At 41.4% G+C, this 17,294-nt stretch overlaps 1 protein-coding gene across 4 annotated transcripts in view; it reads right to left on the bottom strand.

The window, feature by feature from the left end:
• AGO2 (argonaute RISC catalytic component 2) overlaps positions 1-17,294 on the bottom strand; it is a 108,876-nt gene that overhangs the window by 51,716 nt on the left and 39,866 nt on the right. For 2 of the 4 annotated variants that reach the window (XM_043507299.1, XM_043507300.1), the window contains one exon: positions 11,423-11,604. In XM_043507299.1, the coding sequence (XP_043363234.1) occupies positions 11,423-11,604 (182 nt within the window). Of the gene's footprint in view, positions 1-11,422; positions 11,608-17,294 lie in introns of all 4 variants that reach the window. The other 2 variants (XM_038393169.2, XM_038393170.2) reach the window with 1 other exon arrangement.

Here is a 17,294-nt window from a genome sequence, read left to right as displayed (position 1 = left end):
CGATATATCCAACTTAAACATGCCATCTCCCATCTGTTTGGCCACAATTCCTTTGCTTCTCCTGACCCACCTGAACTACTTGCATTTCTCCAAATAATACCCAGATTACCAAGACCTATGGCAACACTATATTCATACTTGACCAGCAAATCTGAACTAAACACAGATTCCCTAAAAAAAAAATATGAAGAACAACTAGGCCAATTATTTTCTGCTAGCCGATGGAAACAAATTTTAGCCAGTGCTCTCAACTGCTCCTTGGACCTCAATTTAAAATTAATCCAGCAGAAAATCATATGGAGGATGCAGTGGACCTCTCTCCAACTATTCAAAACAGATGCCACTAAGTCAGTCAAACGCTGGCACTGTGATTCAGCAGGTACTAACTTAACCCATATGCTGTGGAAAGGCTCCTATACTCGTAGGTTTTGGACAGAACTGAATTGCAGTTAATTTTTTCTTATCAAATAAAATTGTGTTACAAGCTAAATATGTAATTTAAAACCTAATGGATGTTAATGGGAAGCTCAATAAATCTGAAAAACTTTGGCTAAGCAGAGCACTATTTGGAAATCCAAAAAGCGACCAACAATTGAAGACCAGAGCATAGATATCGTAAACTTGGCCACCATGGAAAGAATTGTATTCTATAACAGAAATACTCTTGAAAAATTCTCAGTGATATCGGATGCTTTTCTGGAAGTATCTGAAGGATCCTATTAAACACACTCCCCACTACCTTCTGCTCCTCTCAACTCACTTCCTTCCCCTTCTGTCTCTATCCCCCTCCTCAGGATTTTGCTTCTATTCCCTTATTTTAATAATTTTTCCTTAACTAGCTGGATTTTTATATGCAAAATGTGTTTGTAAATTGTTTAATATAAGTAATTGATTTATATTGTAACCACTCATATTATATATAATTAAATGTTTCAACCATAGCTAAGATTTGGCAGCAAGTGGTTAATACATTATGAGAAGATTATGTTTATGTATATTTTGTTATTCTTTATATATATATATATATATGACTGAACTTTTCAGTTTTAAAAGAGCTAAGTAATCAAAATGTAGATTTTTTTCTACATTTGATTATTTAGGATTTTAAAACTGTAAAGTTCAGCCATTGTAATAAATGTTATTCTCTGCTTCCTAATCAGTTTTGGTTTCTATTCTAGTTTTGAGTAGCAGCCATAAAATATTCCCACATATCAGTGTCCCAATTAGCATCTGTATTTTCGACTCTGATATTTTTACTAAATCAAGTAAATGTCATTACTAAGAAAAATTAGTCTTTGGCATTTTAAAAAAAAGTCACAGAATTTGGGTACAAGATTCCAATTTCCATATTTTCACTGACAGGATTATTTAGATCCTTCCAGTTCTCTCCTGCAAGCCTATACTGAAGGGTTCAGGTCAGGAAAAACTGCTATTCTGCTGCTTTTGTAATTTAAGTATCTGTTTATTTGAGCACCTAAAGAATTCCTTCTGTCACATAAATTAAAGATAGTAGCTCATTCCTGATCTCTGTTTGCAATTTCCTTTTTGAAAATCAAATAGCTTAGTCTGAATTTACACCAGTGTAACTGAGATCAGAATCTGGCCTTAGAAATGCCAGATTTTTTATTCATTTTTTATTCATTAGCAAATGTCAACACAAAGAAATATGTTATTTAAATAAATCCTAGGTGATAAAAACATTTAAGTAAATTAGATTAATTAAAATTTGAAAAAGGCCCACTGAAGATGACAAAAATAAACTGTCTGCTGATAGTCATCCTCTCTGATTTAGTCTCTTAACTCTCTTTCTCTCTTCACACTATCCCACACACATCCTCAGTGACTTCATTTTCCAGGCTGATGACCCATCCAACCCCTTAGCTCTAGTTTCCTTGCCTTCACCTCTTCTTCAATTCTCCACTCACCGAAAGAGCCGTTCATTTCACTTGTCATGCTGTCTGAAGTGGCTCATGAACAGGGCAGACTGTTACAAATGACACCACAAACCCCAAACTGATGGTGAAATCTAAGTGTAGAATTCACAAATAAAGTATCAAGTGTGAACTCCTAAAGCACTTTAACTATCTTAACATGGAGTCATGGACAGTCCCCTGGGTCCTCTGATCTATCTTGCCACCCAAGCAAACTTGCCTTTGTGACAATTGGTCCCTTAGACCAAAAAAAAAAATCACAACAATATTCAGGTTATCCCAAAGGACCAGTCATTTACTCCAGGTCAATTGTATCTGAGATCTCTCACCAAAAACAACGCTTGAAGCCAATCCTATAATAAATGATCTAAAGATTTATTGACTAAGAAAAGAAATGAGGAGTTATTTACAAGGTTAAAGCAGGTAAACATACAAAGAAATGAGTTATCTTAGGTTTCAAAAAGTAATAGCTGTTGTAATGTGCAACTTCCACAGGTCCTTTAGAGCTAAGCCAAGCTACACAGCTGGGGATCCCACACTTATGCTTAGAAGTCTTGCCTCCTCCTTGAAGTCCACACGACACAGGGGTAACAATTTCTTCTTGATGGGGATTTTTATTCCCTTCCGCCAGAGCTCAAGCTGATGGGACAAATCTTTCTGCATATCTCCTCTACTTGGGTATGGAGGGAGCAATCAACAAATTGTCTGTCCACTGATATTTCTTAATGGCTTGTCTGGTGTCTATCAGCCTTTTATTGGAAAGGAGACAACACCTCTTGGGGTAAACTAGTATTTCACACTTGGCAATGCTTCACTCCGGACTGGGGGAGGGTCTACATTTTAAAGCAAACATTTTTATGTGGTTAAAGAACAAACAGCACCAAGGCTTAATGATTACAAGAAGTGTGAACAGATGACCATGGTGTCACTCTACAGACATCTGCAAACGGCATATCCTTAAGTAAAGCTATAGAAGTATATAGTGCTTGTGTGGAATGTGCGATCTCTCAAAGCGGGTTGAACATCAGATCTTAATACAACTGGAGATCAAATTTCAAATTTACTGAATCCTTCTTTCTGTCTGCAAGAGATACCAATGGTCTGGGAGATTTTCTAAATGGTTTGGTTCTATCTAGGTAAAAGGCTAATACCCTCCTGACATCTATGGAATATGGCTTCTTGACTAGCCCATTGTGGTTCTCAGGGAAAAAACCAAGAGATTAATGGTTTGATTAATATGAAATTCTGAGAGCATTTTAGATAATTTTGGACAAGCCTAGAGCAACACTTTCTCTCTGGTGAATACTGTAAAAGTGGGGGGTTTGCCATTAAAGCCCCCAATTCTCCAATCCTTTGAAACATCCTTCTGAGCCTCTAGCTAAGTGTTCTTTATTGGATTTATAAATGAAGACAGCCTTTCTGGTAGCCATAACTTCTGCCCAAAGGGTTGGAGAATTGGGGGCTTTAATGGCAAACCCCCACTTTTACAGCATTCACCAGAAAGTGTTGCTATATGCTCGTCCAAAATTTTTATGATACCTAAATTCTTATGGTATCAAAGATGAGAGCAAGTGAGAACCTGTGGAGGCTTTGGTCCCAATGCAGTTAGTACCAAACGCTTGGCATGAAAGTAAGTCGGCTCAGATTTCATCAGTACTGTAGGTAGCTGAGCAGTTTTGGTACTGTTGACCTGCTGGTATCAAGCCTTTGTGGTACCAGCATCACTTTAGAGCCCATATGGAACTCCCCTTAGAACCCGAGATCTCTATATCCTTCTCATGCATTGGTGACCGAGATTTGAAGGTGTACTCCTTATCTCCTTCTGCTTAGCAGATGTCAACGAGGACTTTGGTACCATAGATGTACTCAGTGCCGCAGTACCATCTACATTTTTAGTGGTTTCTGGTGACAGAGATCTTGATTTTGATAGGGCACTAGTGGTACTGGGAGGTCTATATACAGGCAGTGTCGAAAGCTGGTCATAATCATTAGGAGTTTAAACTTGTTATCCCTATTTCCCACCCCGAGAGCTACCCTTGAAGAAAGTACAGACCTTGCACTTACAGGGGATACGAGTAACACCCAAACAGTGGATGCACTGGGATTGTCTATCACTGATCAGAATAGTCTCATGGTAGGAGAGGCACCTCTTGAATCCCGGGGAGCCTGGCATTACCAAGTAACTCCTAAAAGTTACTTGGTAATGGTATGTACATGATCCTGGAGGGGGGACCTGGTAAGAGTTTTTTCTGCATGAAATGCCGTCTGATAGAGCTGATGGAGGAAAAGATCCGAGGTTTGGAGATGCAGGTGGAAAGTCTCGTTGAGTTTAGGAAGGGGTTTGAGCAGATGATGGAGCAAAGATATGAGGTATCTGAAGGGAAAAGCTCAGACTCACAGATGGAAGCAGGGCTGGGGAATTTTGAGGGGAGACTGGGTGAGGAAAGTGGTCAATGGAAGCATGTGACTAAAAGGACCAGGCAGAGGAAAAGAAGGGCTAGTGAAGGAGAAATAGAGCTTAGGAACAGGTTTGCAGAGTTGGAAAATGAAGAAGGGGCTCAGCAGGTACTTGTTGAAGGTGGAAGGGTAAGGAAGAAGAGAAGAGAGGCTAGTCCTATAGGAAAAGTGGAAGAGTCAAGGGAGACTACACCAAATATGAGCCCCAGGAGGATACAGGATGGGTTGAAGAGGATTATAAGGGAAAATAGGAATGGAAAGAACTTGCAGCCAGAGGGAACAGGGGAGAGACTGGAGAATAGCACTGTCACCAGGAAAAGGCAGGTCTATGTGATCGGGGACTCTTTATTGAGAAGAATAGACAGGCCTGTAACTAGAGCTGATCCAGAGAATAGAAGGGTGTGCTGTCTTCCGGGTGCTAAGATACGGGATGTAGATCAGAGGTTGAAAAGGATCCTAAAGGGAGCGGGAAAGAATCCCCTAATTATCCTTCATGTGGGAACAAATGATACAGCTAGATTCTCGCTGGAAAGTATTAAGGGAGACTATGCTAGGCTGGGGAAGACACTTAAGGAAATCGAGGCTCAGGTGATCTTTAGTGGGATCCTTCCTGTTCCTAGAGAAGGGCAACAAAGGTGTGACAAGATTATGACTGTCAACAGATGGCTTAGGCAGTGGTGCTATAAGGAGGGCTTTGGGATGTATGGCCACTGGGAGACGTTCCCAGACAGAGGACAGTTCTCTCGGGATCGACTTCATCTGAATAGGGAAGGAAAGGCTTCTAGGATCAAGGCTGGCACAACTGATAAAGAGAGCTTTAAACTAGAAATTAGGGGGAGATGGTTGGGAGATGTCCAGGTAATCTCCACACCAGATTTTAGCATTGAGAGGGAAGAAGACGAAGTAAGAAAGGATACAGCCGTGGGTAGGAGAATGTATATAAGGAGCGAGGGCGGTGTGGATACTAGTCTAATAGGTTATACTGGCTGTAGAATGACTGTGCCTAATAGGGTACAAAATGTGAGCGAGGTCAAACAGCAAAAAGTAAGATGTTTGTACACCAATGCGAGGAGCCTAGGTAAAGGTGGTGGAGTAGCATTGTACATCAATGATGAGGTAGAATGTAAAGAAATAAGAAGCGATGCAATGGATAAGACAGAGTCCGTTTGGGCAAAAATTACATTGGGGAAGATAACTAGTAAAGCCTCTCCTACGATAGTGCTTGGGGTGTGCTATAGACCTCCGGGATCTAATTTGGATACGGATAGAGCCCTTTTTAATGTTTTTAATCAAGTAAATACTAATGGAAACTGCGTGATCATGGGAGACTTTAACTTCCCAGATATATACTGGAGGACCAGTGCTAGTAATAATAATAGGGCTCAGATTTTCCTAGATGCGATAGCTGATGGATTCCTTCATCAAGTAGTTGCTGAACCGACTAGAGGGGATGCCATTTTAGATTTAATTTTGGTAAGTAGCGAGGACCTCATAGAAGAAATGGTTGTAGGGGACAATCTTGGCTCAAGTGATCATGAGCTAATTCAGTTCAAACTAAATGGAAGGATAAACAACAATTAATCTGCAACTAGAGTTTTTGATTTCAAAAGGGCTTAATTCAAAAATTAAGGAAATTAGTTAGGGAAGTGGATTGAACTGAAGAACTTATGGATCTAAAGGTAGAGGAGGCCTGGGATTACTTTAAATCAAAGCTGCAGAAGCTATCGGAAGCCTGTATCCCAAGAAAGGGGAAAAAATTCATAGGCAGGAGTTGTAGACCAAGCTGGATGAGCAAGCATCTTAGAGAGGTGATTAAGAAGAAGCAGAAAGCATACAGGGAGTGGAAGATGGGAGGGATCAGCAAGGAAAGCTACCTAATTGAGGTCAGAACATGTAGGGATAAAGTGAGACAGGCTAAAAGTCGAGTAGAGTTGGACCTTGTAAAGGGAATTAAAACCAATAGTAAAAGGTTCTATAGCTATATAAATAAGAAGAAAACTAAGAAAAAAAAGTGGGGCCGCTAAACACTGAGGATGGAGTGGAGGTTAAAGATAATCTAGGCATGGCCCAATATCTAAACAAATACTTTGCCTCAGTCTTTAATAAGGCTAAAGAGGATCTTAGGGATAATGGTAGCATGACAAATGGGAATGAGGATATGGAGGTAGATATTACCATATCTGATGTAGAAGCGAAACTCAAACAGCTTAATGGGACTAAATCGGGGGCCCAGATAATCTTCATCCAAGAATACTACAGGAATTGGCACCTGAAATTGCAAGCCCATTAGCAAGAATTTTTAATGAATCCGTAAACTCAGAAGTAGTACCGAATGATTGGAGAATTGCTAATATAGTTCCTATTTTTAAGAAAGGAAAAAAAAGTGATCCGGGTAACTACAGGACAGTTAGTTTGACATCTGTAGTATGCAAGGTCCTGGAAAAAATTTTGAAGGAGAAATTAGTTAAGGACATTTAGGTCAATGGTAAATGGGACAAAATACAACATGGTTTTACAAAAGGTAGATCGTGCAAAACCAATCTAATCTCCTTTTTTGAAAAAGTAACAGATTTTTTAGGTAAAGGAAATGCAGTGGATCTAATTTACCTAGATTTCAGTAAGGCATTTGATACCGTGCCACATGGGGAATTATTAGTTAAATTGGAGAAGATGGGGATCAATATGAACATCAAAAGGTGGATAAGGAATTGGTTAAAGGGGAGACTGCAACGGGTCCTACTGAAAGGAGAACTGTCAGGTTGGAGGGAGGTTACCAGTGGAGTTCCTCAGGGATCGGTTTTGGGACCAATCTTATTTAATCTTTTTATTACTGACCTTGGCACAAAAAGTGGGAGTGTGCTAATAAAGTTTGCAGATGATACAAAGCTGGGAGGTATTGCCAATTCTGAGGAGGATCGGGATATTATACAGGAGAATCTGGATGACATTGTAAACTAGAGTAATAGTAATAGGATGAAATTTAATAGTGAGAAGTGTAAGGTTATGCATTTAGGGATTAATAACAAGAATTTTAGTTATAAGCTGGGGACGCATCAATTAGAAGTAACGGAAGAGGAGAAGGACCTTGGAGTATTGGTTGATCATAGGATGACTATGAGCTGCCAATGTGATATGGCTGTGAAAAAAGCTAATGAGGTTTTGGGATGCATCAGGAGAGGCATTTCCAGTAGGGATAAGGAGATTTTAGTACCATTATACAAGGCACTGGTGAGACCTCACCTAGAATACTGTGTGCAGTTCTGGTCTCCCATGTTTAAAAAGGATGAATTCAAACTGGAGCAGGTTCAGAGAAGGGCTACTAGGATGATCTGAGGAATGGAAAACTTGTCTTATGAAAAGAAAAGGAGTACTTGTGGCACCTTAGAGACTAACAAATTTATTAGAGCATAAGCTTTCGTGAGCTACAGCTCACTTCATCGGATGCATTTGGTGGAAAAAACAGAGGAGAGATTTATATACACACACACAGAGAACATGAAACAATGGGTTTATCATACACACTGTAAGGAGAGTGATCACTTAAGATAAGCCATCACCAACAGCAAGGGGGGGGAAGGAGGAAAACCTTTCATGGTGACAAGCAGGTAGGCTAATTCCAGCAGTTAACAAGAATATCAGAGGAACAGTGGGGGGTGGGGTGGGAGGGAGAAATACCATGGGGAAATAGTTTTACTTTGTGTAATGACTCATCCATTCCCAGTCTCTATTCAAGCCTAAGTTAATTGTATCCAGTTTGCAAATTAATTCCAATTCAGCAGTCTCTCGTTGGAGTCTGTTTTTGAAGCTTTTTTGTTGAAGTATAGCCACTCTTAGGTCTGTGATCGAGTGACCAGAGAGATTGAAGTGTTCTCCAACTGGTTTTTGAATGTTATAATTCTTGACGTCTGATTTGTGTCCATTCATTCTTTTACGTAGAGTACCCAGAAGTCACCTACTACAGGACAGGCCCAACAAAGAAAACAACAGAACGCCACTAGCCATCACCTTCAGCCCCCAACTAAAACCTCTCCAACGCATCATCAAGGATCTACAACCTATCCTGAAGGACGAGCCATCGCTCTCTCAGATCTTGGGAGACAGACCAGTCCTTGCTTACAGACAGCCCCCCAATCTGAAGCAAATACTCACCAGCAACCACACACCACACAACAGAACCACTAACCCAGGAACCTATCCTTGCAACAAAGCCCGTTGCCAACTCTGTCCACATATCTATTCAGGGGATACCATCACAGGGCCTAATCACATCAGCCACACTATCAGAGGCTCGTTCACCTGCGCATCTACCAATGTGATATATGCCATCATGTGCCAGCAATGCCCCTCTGCCATGTACATTGGCCAAACTGGACAGTCTCTACGTAAAAGAATGAATGGACACAAATCAGACGTCAAGAATTATAACATTCAAAAACCAGTTGGAGAACATTTCAATCTCTCTGGTCACTCGATCACAGACCTAAGAGTGGCTATACTTCAACAACAGACTCCAACGAGAGACTGCTGAATTGGAATTAATTTGCAAACTGGATACAATTAACTTAGGCTTGAATAGAGACTGGGAATGGATGAGTCATTACACAAAGTAAAACTATTTCCCCATGGTATTTCTCCCTCCCACCCCACCCCCCACTGTTCCTCTGATATTCTTGTTAACTGCTGGAATTAGCCTACCTGCTTGTCACCATGAAAGGTTTTCCTCCTTCCCCCCCCCTGCTGTTGGTGATGGCTTATCTTAAGTGATCACTCTCCTTACAGTGTGTATGATAAACCCATTGTTTCATGTTCTCTGTGTGTGTGTATATAAATCTCTCCTCTGTTTTTTCCACCAAATGCATCCGATGAAGTGAGCTGTAGCTCACGAAAGCTTATGCTCTAATAAATTTGTTAGTCTCTAAGGTGCCACAAGTACTCCTTTTCTTTTTGTGAATACAGACTAACACGGCTGCTACTCTGAAACTTGTCTTATGAAAGGAGACTTAAGGAGCTTGTCTTGTTTAGCCTAACTAAAAGAAGGTTGAGGGGAGATATGATTGCTCTCTATAAATATATCAGAGGGATAAATACAGGAGAGGGAGAGGAATTATTTCAGCTCAGCACCAATGTGGACACAAGAACAAATGGGTATAAACTGGCCACCAAGAAATTTAGACTTGAAATTAGACGAAGGTTTCTAACCATCAGAGGAGTGAAGTTTTGGAATAGCCTTCCAAGGGAAGCAGTGGGGGCAAAAGATCTATCTGGCTTTAAGATTCTACTCGCTAAGTTTATGGAGGAGATGGTATAATGGGATAATGGGATTTTGGTAAGTAATTGATCTTTAAATATTCAGGGTAAATAGGACTAATCCCCTGAGATGGGATATTAGATGGATGGGATCCGAGTTACCCAGGAAAGAATTTTCTGTAGTATCTGGCTGGTGAATCTTACCCATATGCTCAGGGTTTAGCTGATCGCCATATTTGGGGTCGGGAAGGAATTTTCCTCCAGAGCAGATTGGAGAGGCCCTGGAGGTTTTTCGCCTTCCTCTGTAGCATGGGGCATGGGCGACTTGAGGGAGGCTTCTCTGCTCCTTGAAGTCTTTAAACCATGATTTGAGGACTTCAATAGCTCAGACATAGGTGAGGTTTTTTGTAGGAGTGGATGGGTGAGATTCTGTGGCCTGCGGTGTGCAGGAGGTCGGACTAGATGATCAGAATGGTCCCTTCTGACCTTAGTATCTATGAATCTAAAAGGGGAAACTATTAACTAACTAGATATATGAATAAAAAATTTTATTTTATGATTTTTTTAAAAGAAAAAAAACACAAGGGAACAACCATTTCAACAACAATAAATGCTATAAGGTAACTAAGGGTGGTTCACCCATGCAGCCCCGTATAGCCTTGGCACGGGGCATGAGGATGTGCGAGGTAGGTGCGCAAGCTGAATAGGCACCGCTATCAAAAATCTCCAATCAAAGGCACAGACTTACCTCAAGTGCAAGGCCCACAGGGACACTATTTGAAGAAGAAAAAAGAAGTTTCTCATCTGCTCTCATCCTCTAACCTATCCACTTGCCCCAGTGGCTCCACCCCATCCCTGCCAGCTTTCACCCCACACTTGTTATATTTTCAAACAAGCACCTTTGTGCTTCCTTTCATACTGCTCTTCAAGCTGGGGTGGAGCACCTCATAAATATCCACAAAGCTACCTCATTATCCTCCTTAAAACTCTCCTTTGCCATGATACTCATAAAAAAAAAATACTTGACAACAGTTGGGCTGCTGGTGCACTGATACCACTGCCTATCACGCTGATCCATATCATTTCACCGTACTCCCTCAGTCTGCATCCATTATCTCATCGGATACTTAGCTGTAAGCTCTTTAGGGAAGGGACCGTCTTTTTGTTCTCTGTTTGTATAGCACCTAGCAGAATGGGACCCTGGTCCATGACTAGGGCTGCTAGGTGTTATGGTAATACAAAATAAATAAATAACAAAAACCCCCTAGCAACATACACATATAGGGAGACTGCCAAAAAAAAGAGCAGTGCCATTGTGCGGGCAGACCTGGATCTCTCCTCATTCCACAATCCCTTTCTTGCCTTCTCCAGGTCAAGGACCTGCGATAGGGCAAGAACATTCAGACAGTGGTGTGCTAAAAGGCTTTATAGCACTGCTATGACTGCAAATGCTATGGGTTCAAAGCTTGCTGGGAGGGGAAGTTTTAAATTTTGCACAAGCCAAAGCACCATGTAAAAATGCAAGGGGGGAATGGGGGGACAGAGTCTGTACAGAATATGGGGAAGCAGGCTTGTAGTCTTAGGTACTGGGGACTAGAAGTTGACCAGGCCAGTCCAAAGGCAGCGGTACTGCTACTTTCACGGTTAGCTCCCTGTACATGAAGAGACCTGCTGCAATAGAAACAGAGTTGCTGCTGTCATGAAAGTACACATTAAATTAGAATGACCATTTAAACAATTCAAATAATAAGATAATTTTATAAAGACCCTCAAGGTGTTTCCCTCACCTCATGGAAGGCAAATGCCTCATCACTACATCCAGAGCCTGGATAGTTTCAAAAGGAACACTTGGCAGCCGACCAGAAAGAGCATCATGTAAAGCCTGCAGACTCACACAGGACATCCATTTTATAGCCACCTTAAATATTCTGTCTTTCCCTTCTCCTGGAAGCGTGACCTCCAACTCCACCTGCAACAATTGGAAAACAAAACAAGATGATTCTTTCCATTAAAGACACAAAAAAGCAGGGGAGATGAAAGGGGCATAGAGTTGCTTTGTGTAGCAATCTAACACTTTGAAGAGAGCACAAAAAGAAAAAGATGCAAGGAAGAAGTGTGGAGAAACACCATCTATTAGTTTACATTTTCTTACTACAATTATTATTTCCATGAATGTGCTTTCCACCTCCCAACCCTTATAGTAGGCAATACTATAGGTTGGCAGTGCTCTTATATCAAGTGGACAGTCCCACTGGGAATATGATGGTCTGATTGCAGATATAAAGACACATATTGATGTAATACTTGTAGGAGTCAACTATTGTATAAGCAGAATTGAGCCTGGTCTGTTGTCATCATCTGCTTAGGATTCATGAATTTCCCTTCCTACGTACTGCTTATATTGTTACTGCTAATCCATTGTAAATTATGTGAAAAAGAATTCAGAAACAGTCTTTCAAAACGTTATTCTTAATAAGATTTGTAAATTAGTAAAGGATAAAGCCAACTTGAGTGCTAGGGAAATTAATATGTACAAAGAGGGGGAAAGGATATTTCTTTCACATATTACGATTAACTTTGGACTTCTTGTTTAGAGACTGCCACTCTCAGGTCAAATTTAAAAAAGAAATGTGAGCATGTTTTGTCACACACACACACACACACACACACTTTTTTCCTAACTAAATTTAAGAGTCAGGATAGTTCTTTATTTTTCTTTACTTTATTATACATTGCAAAGACATCTGATGAGAGAGAGGTTCTTAACCTTTATAATTAGGGCTTCTTGAAAATATGCTTTTGTTTCCATTTTAGTAGCTCCCAGAAGTCCCAATCAAGTTCAGAGCTCCCACTGTGGTGGATGCTAAACAAAAAACATTAGAAAATGGACCCTGCCTTAAGGAGCTTACAACTTCAACATAAACAAAAGGCATCAAGTAGATGTAACAGGCAAATGGAAGGAATGGCAAAGAGAAGATAAAATTAACAAAAAGAAAAGGAGTACTTGTGGCACCTTAGAGACTAAAATTATTTGAGTATAAGCTTTCTGTTAGTCTCTAAGGTGCCACAAGTACTCCTTTTCTTTTTGCGAATACAGACTAACAGGGCTGCTACTCTGAAACCTGTCATAAAGTTAACAGTGATAGAACCAGATGGTTGCATAAATAAATTTGTTAGTCTCTAAGGTGCCACAAGCACTCCTTTTCTTTTTATATTAGCTGTGCCGATTAGCTTGTTTCAGTTAAAAAACTGTAAGTAAAAATAAAGCAGAAATGTCAGTAATTCTTACTGGACAGCTCCCTAGCCATTATCAGTTGGGAATGTATAATAGGCAATTTTAAACTATACTATCTACTGCCTCTGCACTTCTCCCAGAATAGCATTATACATTAGATAATTTGGCTTGTGGAGCGAATTGTATTACTCAGAAGAGGACAATAGGAAATGGAGCCTTTCATCTCTAGGTCACCAGTTTGAAGCAAACCCAGACTGGGAATTCTCTACTGATAAAATATGCACATAAAAATGTAGGTTTCCAACAGCCATAGGCTGAGAGTTTTTTTTATGAGTTTTTTTTCCCTTTTAAATTTCCATGAAAATGTCTCCTTCTTACATGCAAAGTACAAACTCTTGAAGGGGAAGAGAGTTAGAGTATGTCTACACTGCAAATTAAACACCTGCAGCTGGCCCACACCAGCTGACTGGAACTCACAGGACTCAGGTACAGGGTTGTTTAATTGCAGTGTAGATATTTGGACTTGGGCTAGACCCCAGGCTTTTGGAGCCCACAAGTGGTAAGGATCCCAGAACATGGGCTCCAGTCCAAGCCCGAACATCTACACCACACTTAAACAGCCCCATAACCTGAGTCCCACAAGCTCAAGTCAGCTGACACTGGGCAGCTATGGGTGCCCAGTTTAATTTGCAGTGTAGCATACCCCTAGTGTTGTGTAGCTGACCCTAACTGTACATGTCCATACTTTTTTCACCCTTTTATTGTAACCTTGACTTAACGGATACCAGAAACAATGAAAATTATAAACATAACTTATCTGACCACGGATTATTTTTATACTATTCTTTCAATAGAAGACTTGTTATGTCCATTTCTTTTTATCAGGTTTCAATTTACAAAGCCCCTCATTTGTGATTGGTTCTTTATCTTTTTACAAACTTGACTACTTGTCTGGCAGTAATTTTACATCCTTGATGGAAATAAAAAGACACGTGATTCAAGTGTTTGTATTCCAATAACCACAAAGTGAACTTTTGCTTAACCCATTCTGTGATACAGCCTAATTTAGGTAGCTACCTTACAGCCTTTATTTCTTTAGGTCACGTATTTGATTCTTTCTGTATATTATTAAAAACATGAACCCCAAAATCCTAACATGTACAGAAACAGCTATTTTAAAAGCCTACTATAAAGGTAAGCCTTGTAAGAGAGAATGTGATGGATGAATAGAAGTTAAAGGGCCAAACTCATACCTAATATAAGTAAGCACAAGTGCAATGAGTTGCTGATTTACATCAGATTTGGATCAAAGTTTTTACTACTGAATCCAGACCCATTTGAAAAAGATCAAAACACAGCCATCCCTAAAATATGTAGGGTTTTAAATCCAACATTCTCAGGTTATTTTCTTCACAGATGGTCTTGTCTGAATCAGATGTTACAAAAAGTTTTATGTTTTACAGAGTTCTTTATAAAAATGCACTTGGTCCAAAGGGTAGCCCATAATCCATGGCTGTAAGAAGCTCTTACAAACTTTTAAAGTAAGTGCTGCAAATCACAATTTAAATTTGGTAATAACCAACACGCATTATCTAAATGATAAACATTTTTAAAGATCTTATTTACACGTTTTAGTTTGACAGAATAAGCATAATATGATGAAGTAAGAGATTTCAGTGAGACTTTTTCCACGTTATACTAGCTGGAATAAGTGAAATACAGAGGGCCAAATTCATCCCTGGTATAACTCCACTGACTTCACTCGAATTGTACCAGGGATTAATTGGCCCAAAGAAAAAAGTTTAGTCTTGGCCAGTACTGTCTTTCTACTGATCCATCACCATAGTCTAAGCGCAATTACGCCCATTATACAGACAGTGAACTGATGAACACAGGAATATTACACGAGTTGCTGAAGGTTATACAGGAAGCCAATGGGAGAACTGGGAATTGAACTTTGTTCTTCTGAAACCCAGTCCAGCATATTAACCTCTATAAAGTACTCCTGGGGGGATTCTGCGTGACCTCACACACACAGAAAACGCCCCCCGCAGAATTCCTATTTCCCTGGAAAAAAAAAAACCAGCATAGAAGCAAAGGAAAGCCGTGCAGAGGGGTGGGGGAGAGGTGGGGGCAACCGTGGGTGCAGTTTTTTGGGGGGGGACTGCTCCCCTCCAAACAGAGGTGAGGCATGGGGGCACACATGGGATTACATGCCACTGCCCTCCCGCATTCTGCAAGCGCCCAGCTGAAGGAGGCTGTGTCTCTGCTCCGCTGACTATGCAGCTGAATGCCGCCTCCTGGATCCTAGTGCCAGTCTTGCTCCCCCTTTGTGTGCTAGGAGCCTTCCTGTTTTCTATTCTGTGCAACAGTGAGTGCCCGCAGTGGGGCTGGGTAAGGAGAGGGTGGAGGAAATAGGGGAAGGGGGAATGGAATGTGGGAGTGAGGGGAAGGGTTGGAGAAGAAAAGGGAATAGGGGAATCACAGGGGGAAGCAGGAGCCTGTCATGCGGCATCCACTCGGGAGCAGCTGGGGCTCCCCCTGGTAAGCTGGCCCATCCAACCGTCACCCTGACAAACCCTACCCCCCTACACCTGGACCCCTCCAATGAGCCTCCCACTTCCAGATCCCCAATCAGCTGCATCTGCACCCCCACCCCATAAAGCCCCACTTCCCCAGCCCCCCCCTCACTGAGCCCCCTTCCCCACCCAGCCCCAACCACCTTGACCTGGATCCTCTGCAGAGTCCTATTGCCCCTGCACCTGGAACCACCCAACGAGCCTCTGTGCATCCAGATCCCCCACTGAGCTGCCCACACCCAGACTGCGCCACACAGAAACCTCTCACCCCACATCAAGCCCCTCTATACTGGGATCCTGCTGGGCTGAGCCTGCCCACTCATATCTGGTGCAGAGCCCCGGGGTGTTTCTGGGGCAGGCCCAGCCTTTGCACTGTGTCTGGGAGTCAGGTGCAGCCTCACTGCTGAGTCCCTGTACAGGGGGAGGAGGGGACTTCAGGGTGATCTCCCACCTCAATGCAGTCAGTGGCCTGTACCCCCCACTGCCATGCTGGAGCCACATTTATTTATTGACAAATAAAATTTTCAGAATTTTAAAATATTGTGTGCATAATTTTTTTTTTTGCACAGAATTTTAAATTTTTTGGTGCAGAATTCCCTTTGGAGTAATAATGAAAAGCAGTATATCAAGTGTTAGAAAACGGTAGCTGGAGACAGGAACTCCTGACTTCTGATCCCAGCTCTACCAATGACTCAGTGTATGATTCCAGGGAAGTTGCTTTTTCTGTGGCTCAGTTTCTCCATTTACAAAATACATATTAAATAAGAATGGAGTAATAAGAATAATTTGATCATATATAGGTCCTTTCATTCAAGAACCTAAAATGCTTCAGGTTGGATTTTCAAACAAGCCTTAGGGAGATAGGCACTCAAAGCTCAATGGAAGTAGAGCACCTAACTCCCTTAAGTTCCTTTGAAAATCACAACAGCAGGCCATGTCAACACTATGGGGACTATAGCAACATAGCTACAGCACCATAACTGTGCTGGCATAATCCCTTAGCGTAGACACAGTCTGCAGCAACGAAAAAGCGTTTTTTCCATCACTATACAAAACACTACCTCCCTGAGCGACGGTAGCGAGGGCAACAGAAGCATTCTTCCATCTGCCTACCTATATTTACATCAGGAGCTAGGTCAGCATACCTATGGTGCTCATGGGTGTGCACTGTTCACACCCCTGAGTGCCATAGCTATGTTGACTTAAATTTTAAGAGTAGGCCAGGCCTTAGACATTAATGAAATAAGCCTCTTGGTGCCCCATTGTAGTTGGTATTGTTATTCTAATTTACAGATGAAAAAGTGAGGCAGAGAAAGGTTAAGTAACTTGACATTTGTGGCATTAACAGAAGAGAAGGTTACTAACCCTGTGCAGTAACTGAGGTTCTTCGAGATGTGTGTCCCTGTGGGTTTTCCACTGTGGGTATTGTAGTGCCCCCCATCCCTGGGATTGGAGATCTTTGGTAGCAGTGCCTACTGGACTGCACATACCCACCTCTCTGTCTTGCGCCATGAGCAGCATCTATCTATCCATCTATCTATATATCGGTGTGTGGTTCAACCAGTTCCTTCTCTACTGAAGAGAGTATCTTTCAGCTCCAAAGCAGAGAAGAGGAGGGCAGGTAGTGCACCCATAGGTACACACATCTCAAAAGAACCTCAGTTACTGCACAGGGTGAGTAAACTCTTCTTCTTCGAGTGAGGTGTCTATGGGTGCTTCACTGTAGGTGACTATAAAGCAGCGTCCCTAATTGGAGGGCTGTGGCTTAATTAATACAGATGATAGGACAGTATGTCTTAGAAGGGCATCTGATGCTATGTCATAACTAATCATGCAGAGATGGCT

This window comes from Dermochelys coriacea, chromosome 2 (genome assembly GCF_009764565.3).
Source record: "Dermochelys coriacea isolate rDerCor1 chromosome 2, rDerCor1.pri.v4, whole genome shotgun sequence".
NCBI lineage: Eukaryota > Metazoa > Chordata > Testudines > Dermochelyidae > Dermochelys > Dermochelys coriacea.
This window is presented reverse-complemented; position numbering and strand designations above follow the sequence as displayed.